At 31.8% G+C, this 8,881-nt stretch overlaps 1 protein-coding gene across 1 annotated transcript in view; it reads right to left on the reverse strand.

Annotated features, from left to right (window-relative positions):
- LOC150100406 (uncharacterized) overlaps nt 1-654 on the reverse strand; it is a 621,895-nt gene extending 621,241 nt beyond the window's left edge. Inside the window, exon 1 of the mRNA XM_090402392.1 lies at nt 548-654. Within this exon, the coding sequence (XP_090258518.1) occupies nt 548-596 (49 nt within the window). The 5' untranslated portion in view covers nt 597-654. The remainder of the gene's footprint in view (nt 1-547) is intronic.
- Nucleotides 655-8,881: the final 8,227 nt, after the last annotated feature.

Genomic DNA, 8,881 nt, shown 5'->3' on the forward strand with positions numbered 1-8,881 from the left:
TGTACAATGTAGTGTTCCCAGATTATGTAACCTTAGCCCAGTGTTTCTCAACGTGGGGCATACGCCCCACAGGAGAGGCAATTTGAATATTTTGGGAGGCAATTGGAAAAATGTACATGCACATATTTATATTATACTTTTTCAGAATTTGGCTGACTATTATGCTGGGGGGGGGGGGCATCAAAATCTTTGAGACATTGATGTAGGACATGATCCAAAAAAGGTTAAGAAATACTGCCTTAGCCTATTCACGGTACACGCATGCATTATACAAGTTTGCAACCTTTCGTGGGTTGGATTCACATGAAAAAAAAAAAAAAAGTAGCATTATACCTACTTAAGTTCAACTACATATTTAATAGACAACTTACATATACTTAGCTCTGAAAAAATAAAAACAAATGTAATGTAACCAATTTTGGAAATTATTTATTAATTATTAAAAGTAAACCCTCAGAAATGACAAAAATTATTCGACCAATATATATATATATATATATATATATATATATATATATATATTATATATATATATATATATAATTACCTGCGAACCCAAAGATGAATGATAGCGGTATCGCTAATAGATTCCCCATTGTTGGGCGAGAGGTCGTACAGAGAATGTGTTGTTAGTTCAGATTTCCTCCTTTTAAACTGACGAAGGTTATTTATGAGCACAAGTACACTGATAGCAGAATTTATCCTTGTTGCACAAATGATAAAATGATTGACGTCATTTTTCCTACGACCATCTCTCTATCTTCCCCCCCCCCCCTCTTTCACTACTTGACTTAGATTACTGGTTAAGCAAATCAATTTACTCCTTCAGCAACTAAATGATGAAGGTCGGTAATCGGTGTACATGATAGACGATCATTGAACTTTCTCACATCAAATTCAATACATTTTCTTTCTCATTTCATTATCAGTGAAAATTAACGCAATCGTCAGCAAATGTTTAAGAAACAAGACACCTATAGATTTCATTCGTTTTATAATCGGTGGGACTTCAGAAGGTACGATGACCTTTCCGATATCTCACATAATTTGCCATTTATTTTTTATTTATTATTTTATTATTATTATTTTTTTACGCTGTTCAAATGAATGTTACTGAACATATACTAGCATCTAACGAACTGGAAATTCCATATACTTAGATTTCTGAACAATCTACGTTTATTTTCATGGACATAGTCAAAATTTCAAGCACGCTGCTTTTCTGGGTACAACATTTCCCCCTGTGTATAATGATCTACTTTTTGAATTTACTGCGTAAATTATTGTTATAGGAGAACACACGCAATTTACAGACAAAAGATAGTAATGACGGTGAGCGGTAGATGGCGTTGTGTACAGATCATGGATAAAGAAGTGGAGATGGTGAGTTTTATGCAATATTATTATTATTATTACGTGACGCCTCTAGGTCCAGGGAGTCCAAAGACTCACCGCGGGAGAGCAATCTACTCTACTTCGCTAAATAGCATACATCTCACCCTTTCCACTACTACTTAATTCTCCTACTCCTACAACACTACTACCATCAACTCCATCTACCGCTCATCATCACCACCAACAATAGTATTTTTGTCTGTAAATTGCGTGTGTTCTGAAGGCCGATTTGTCAATACGCGGGGGGAAAAAACCCTGCTACCTTCATGTGAGTCGGCTAACTCACCTTCAATTGAAAAGGCCCATATAAGGATTCTCCTTGTCACGACAAGAATCGAAGACAGGTCTTTTCCAATCGAAGGGCACAATGTTCTGCTGTTCTTCCAATTGCGCTACGGAGGTGCAGTAGAGAAAAATACCCTCCCAAAAATACCCGCGATGAGTCCTTGCCCTCCTTGGATGTGTCGCAGTAATACTGGCAATAATATTTATTATTATTATTATTATTATTAATTTTTACATTTATTTTGGGCTTATTGGTTGTTATAAACAAATAAAAATATTTTCCTTATATATAGAAATAGGATAAAATACATTATCGGATAGTTTTCATAGTTTATACAAATGTTTAAAACAAGTTAGTGAGTTTTTACGATCTTTTACTAATTTTTATGTGTAACCAAGGGCCGTAGCCATACTAGTTATTAGAAAATTAAATTTGCTCGATACAGTCACTGCAAAATTCAGTGACTGCATATATGAGGACGCACATAACATGGTATATACTTGTAGTAATATATTAGAATCGGTTTCGACGAAGCGCTTTGGTTGGAAACAGCTGGGTTGGAATCCCATCTGTGACGAGAAGGCCTCTATCACGAAGGTGAGTTACCAGTCTCATAATTGGGGGTGAATGGTTTTCCTCTAGTGTTAGGCTCAATGGCCTGTTATGGCAAGTAATTGTGCTTTTTAGAAACCTGATGCCGTTTTTGATAGGGCGGATTAATCCTGTCTTCATTGTCTCTACTATAGCTTTAAATTTTCCGGTTTTGAAAAGCCCGAGATTCCAGGGGGCGGAAAACCAGTTCTCCTTCGGATAAGGTTATATAACTTACTTTGAATAAAAGGCGCCCTAATAAAGATTCCTTCGTGTCCTAGACGGGATTCGAACCCAGGTCATTTCAACCAAAGAACAATGTCGATACCCACTGAGCTACACAGCCTCATGAAGGGTTTTTCTTCACGGAAATTCTGGTTTTATTCCGGTAACAAAGGCAACCCCGCAAAGAGAGTACACGCAATTCACACACGAGAAAATACGCATTTGGCATACGACTAATCCCATTATCCTAAAATTATGATTACGCAGGTCAACTTGGATGAGTTGTGTGCCTTAATTGCCTAAAATACTACCTGAGTAATTCTATTTATGCATTTGGAACATTATAATTGCTTCTGGCATCAAGCACCTTTTCCACCACATCTGCTTGTTCCCTTGAGCTACATTGGCAATGCGGATACCGTTCATCTTTTATCATCCTCTCCTTCTTCTTCCTATGACAGTTTGAGACCAAGTAGCCTTCTAAAGTAATACCATCGCTTTGTTACTCTTAAAAATTCGTATTTTTTTAAATTAATTTATTTCCACACAGTAGGCTTGGTTGTCTGCTACTCTTTCATTCGATGTGGATGCTTTATCATTTTTCTTTCTATTTATTTATGTAATAATGCTTTTATATTGAGAGACTGATCAATTTCTCCACTTGTTTTGTAGTTCCACGTGGTATAATCTAATGAGGAATTTCATTTCTGCAGTTTGAATTCGTTTCTGATTCTTTTATGTTCTATGTTTCGATTCCATATACTCCACAGAGATTTAATTGAATGGATTTTTTTGTGATCTCTGTAAATCATCATCTGATGCGGCTACCACAATTTGGCCATTTGAAAATAAATTTGCATATGCTCCTTTAATTGATTGTAAGAGGTGGTTTGAAATATTTAAATCGGCGAATGTTTTCAGCAATTTTTGTCCGTTAATTATTTCAGTCGCGTTTTTGTTATCAACAAGAGATACGTGTTTATTTGTAAAATTCTCTTCTCTTTTTAAAATAATAATTTTAAAGTAAGGATTGATCTTAGGCAAGATTGGATTTTTAGAAATATTTTTTGTACTAGTAGTTTGTCCTGAATTGTAAAGTTTACCATCTCTTTACTTCTACATATCTTGTAACTGACTCGCATTTACTAGACTAATTACACTAGTTTAGTAAATGCAGGTTTCGTACTGTGTAAGTTGCAATAATAAATACCTTTTTCGAAGAGCTAGAGAAAAAAGCTAGCGTTTTATATTTCCATATTAGCTCTAACATCATAACAATCTTTGTAACAATTTCTCCTGTTTGATCAACCTTTGCTTTACATAACCTAAAAAAATAGATTATATAATAATAAGTGTCTGATATGTTATCTAAAGTTATCTAAAAATAGATTACCTGATTTTCTAAGGCTACTCTATGTACTTTTATTTATTTTTTAATTTATTTATCAATGTATTACATTATTTTATAGGTTTTCGGTTGCGTTTTGATATATCATTTTTTAGTACTGTTACAAACTTTTTCCATTTTTCTCGAAGTTCTTTCGCTTATTTTTTTTTCCTTTGCTATAGCACCTTGCGATAACACTCCAATTCCGTTTCTATTGTCCTGGAATTTAGCATTTCGGATTACTTTTTTCAGATTTTGTTATATTTTCTGTGTCTCCATCTCAGTTAAGTAGTCCACTTTTCTGATTCCATTTATTCTTTATTCTGAAGCTTTCTGTTTCTGCTTTTATCAGGGCTTTTTGCCCCAAATTTTCACAGTCTCCCTCAATGCTATTTGATTCTTTTGAGATGTCTGTTCTTTCGTGAATGTATATCTGCTTCTGCTAGTTACAGCGATACAGGAATCGTTTAATGAAGTAATTTTTGTAACTCAGGAGAAATGTTCCACTTCATTTGTTAATTTAGCTATTATTATTATTATTATTATTATTATTATTATTATTATTATTATTATTATTATTATTCACTACAAGAACACAAAGAAACAAACACACCATGTCTAAATCCAACCCTATTTGCACACAAAAAAAAAAAAAGTTAAACTGTAATAGCAGACGAAGTCTTTCAAGCACGTACCGACAAACAGTAAAATCAACACCTGGCTTGTGACCACTATAGGAACACAACCATGAAACCACCACCCTCTGTCATCTATTATCTTCCTCAGATAAGCTCTGCTAAGCTTCGAGGAAGAAAATTACTAACTTGCAAGTATCTGTTATACACACCATGTATGTATCTGTTATACATACATATAATTACTACAGCAACTATGTATGCAATTCATCTGAGACATAAAAAAAAAAAAAAAAAATTCTGTATAATCCTTATTGTAAATACTGTAAATATTATTATTGTATGTAACTTATACTGAGACAATAAAATGTAAAAGAAAAAAAAATATTATTATTATTATTGAATTGTGTGTGTATGCTGCATTACTGCATTGTATCGTGAATTGTGTGCACATTGGTGCCAATCCATATTTAGCTAGTTTAAAAAAATGTATATTCATATTTATAAAATGTACTCTGCATTTTGTATATCGAATTTTCGTACTGTACAGAAAAGATAATATGTTTTTCATTGTGTGTGTGCAGATACTCTGTGTGATAGTAAACCTTATCATTTTCATTGTAAAAACAAATAAGTCGTTTATAAAAAAAAAAAAAAATTATTATTATTATTATTATTATTATTATTATTATTATTATTATTATTATTATTATTATTATTATTATTATTATTATTATATTCTAAATTCAAAAATTCTGTATAAACCTTATTGTAAATATTGTAAATATTATTATTGTATGTAATTTATACTGAAACATAATAAAATGTTTAAAAAAAAAAATTAACAAACCTACCTCTAACAAACCCCTCTCAAAAAACACCATTACAAAGACACAAATATACCATATCCAAATCCAACCCCACTTGCAAAAAAAGTTAAACCGTGGACAAGCAGTAGTGGTCTTTCAAGCACGTACCTACAAACAGTAAAATCAACACCTGGCTTGCGAAGGGTATAGAAACAAAACCAAGAAACCACCGCCATCTATTCTTCCTCAGATAAGCTCTGCAAAGCTTCGAGGAAGAAATCAGAAATACCACCCAAAGAAACAAATAAATATCATAATCGATTTAATAAAAAGTGAATCATTGTAAATTTAAAGGAATCATTGTAAATATGAATGTGAAAAAAGATGTAAAACACATTGTTAATATCATTATTTATGCTATTTTAAATAAGATATTTTCCTAGCATTCTGTACTGAAAAAAAAATTATATAGATAATCGTGTAATCTATCCTGTGTAACTGAACTATAATTGATTGTAAACTATTACTAAAATCGTAATTAGTACTAAGAGCACACGAATTGTTGTACTATGACTTGCGCACTGTACAAAGTATGAGATAAATTGGAATCTGAATTGAACCACATATGAAAAATTATAGTATTATCTCTTAAATTGTATGCAATTATATTGAATTGTATGTATAATATAAATTGTATATCATTAAATTGTAAGTATATGTATGTAATTTAATTGACAGATGATAAAGTATTATTTGATATTGAAAAAAAATTATTATTATTATTATTATTATTACATGACAACTCCATGGAATCCAAGAGCATTCAACGCGAAAGATCCTCTAAACCTACACAACACCACGCAATCCACCAGTGGACTAACATCATCTGCCACCTACTACTTAGTATTTTCTCTGTAACTGCATGTTTTCCGGCCTATCTGTCTGTTTTGCAAAGTAAAATAATAATAATTTTTTTAAAATAATTTTTAACATTTTATTATTTCTCAGATAAATTACATACATACAATAATATTTATATATATATTTATAATACATTACATGAATACAATTGTGCATAACATATACTTGCACGAGTATATGTTATGCATATACTATACTTACATAATGATTTTTTAAATAATAATAATAATAGTAATTGTTTACAACGTATATTTTGCATTTTTACACTTTATATATACAATAACAATAGATATTATAACTCTATATAATATATTTTTTAATAATAATATTTTTTCCCATTATCATCATACAAAGTATTTACATACGTACATTTAAGACATTACATTTTCTGTTCTTTTGTAAGTAGTTTAAAGTGCCTTATTTCTTTTTAATATTTTTTTATTTAAATATAAATACACATACTTTTTTTTCATATCAGTATCATCATTTATTATTATACACGATATTGAACATATACATTACAATAATTTGCAGTCTATGATTATGAGGATTAGTTGAATGTGGCGGGCTAATCCCTCCCTACTTCGAAGCTAGGGTTAGTTTTTTGTAAACTATAGGATTAGTCTTCACTATTTACTTTGTTTGGTACTGTTTATGGATGGAATGTAGGCGTTGGATGCTTGTGATTTGTCATGTGTATATAAGCGTTAATGCTATATTAACTGTGTTGGTATAGTTTCCAGAGTTCGCGTTTTACGGTTCTGTAGTTGTCTGTGTGTTTTAAATTTCTTGGTAGGTTGTTGAGTAGCGTGGGTAGCAGATGCGATCTCACAAAAGAACCGCGTGAGTTGTTGAAGGATCTTGGAGTGTAAAGAGTTGATATGAAAGTAATTTATTAGTAACATTATGTAGTGTTTCAAATTTTTAATGCTCAGGATTCTGTGTGTCGTCATAAGCGGTTCGGATATTGGCTGTTGTGTATAAGATCTCCAAATCACTGTTGACACGATTTTTCTGTGTGTAATATTTCTGATTTTGTTAGGTGGCTGTTTGATGTGTTTGCGTAGATCGTTATACCGTACCTGAGTAGAGTACGGTATAATAATAATAATAATAATAATAATAATAATAATAATAATAACTGCTACTTTCCTATGAGATCAGCTAAATGACGTTCAACTGAAGGGAAGAAAAAAAATAAATAAAAAATAAAAAGATTCAGCTTGTAATGACCTGCATCGAACTCTGCTCTTCTCTGAGTTATGTCTAATTCTGCTTTTGTAATTAGCATACTTCAGCATACGTGAAACATTTTTGCCAAGTCCTAATTCTAAATATCAAATTTTATTCGATTCCAGCCAGAATGGAGGTTATTAATTTATATCATTTTATCTTTTGAAACAAATTTATCTACAAAATTTGCCCAATTAAAAAAAAAAAAAGGTCGACACATTTTCTATCCATTGCACATAACAAATTCGTTGAGATCCACTGGAAACGAAAGGCTCCTACAGCCTTAACAGTAATAAGCCGAAACTTGAAAAATTACATCATAAACTGAAAATCAGAACTTCTGTCATCCCTTTTAACAATTTTATTGAATACTCTGCTTGTTAAAACTTAAGATAACCTCTAAAATAACTAGTAATCGATATTCTCATCATGCATATATGATACTTGTCCAGAGATGAGCATTCAATCCCCAAATTTCCCACTAATGTGATATCGAGAGCAAAATAAAAATAATAATAATAATAATAAATAAATAAATAAAATAATGTTTTTTTAAATGTGAAATAATAATAATTGCCAGAACCCTTAAGTCATATATAACTCCGTGTAACCCATTTATTCATTAAAAATCCTCTGACATCTTTTCATTTCCCAAAGGAATGAAGCGAGACTATTTTAGCTAACCCCCCCCCCTTTTTTTCCATAATAGGGCTCCATCTTTAATCATTTCTGCAGTTGAGATCATCTTTGCGGTGTGTGAAATCAAAAGTGATGTTCCCGATCTCTAACTAGTCGGTATTCATGTGTGTGTGTGTGTGAGAGAGAGAGAGAGAGAGAGAGAGAGAGAGAGAGAGAGAGAGAGAACGAAGTCAGTTTAGTGCGCTTTCAAATACAGCACTATACAAAAAAACTTGGCAGAACAAGACAAAAATGCTAGCTAAATTAGGTTAAATATCTAACCGGAAAATTTGCCAGCTCATTGAGTTCAATGTTCGTAAAAGTATGATGAGAACCTTATTTTGCTGATCAGTAACAATTATAAGGAAGCCAAATTAACTGCGTGAATGCATCCGATTATGATCAACTTCATCAGAAACACTAAATGAATGCATTTAACTGTATAACGTGAAGCGAAATCAATGAGAAAACTGTGTATTGACTCAAATTAAATGACAACTGTAGGAATAAATGTAGCATACAACAAGCGGATAAAAAGGGCAGCGAAAAGTACAAACTTGCCACAAAGCAGCAAGTGACTTACAAAGCCGAATAACTTACAAGGTCGCAATTCGACTAATTCAACAGACCGAGACGTTGTTATTTAAATAAAGACGTTTAGCAAACTTCATATTAAATAAAATATGATAATCTCATCTCATTTTCCTTCCCCCTCTTTTAC

Source organism: Typopeltis vanoorti, chromosome 13, assembly GCF_054136105.1.
Source record: "Typopeltis vanoorti isolate ZY-2024b chromosome 13, IOZ_Tvanoo_1.0, whole genome shotgun sequence".
Lineage (NCBI taxonomy): Eukaryota > Metazoa > Arthropoda > Arachnida > Uropygi > Thelyphonidae > Typopeltis > Typopeltis vanoorti.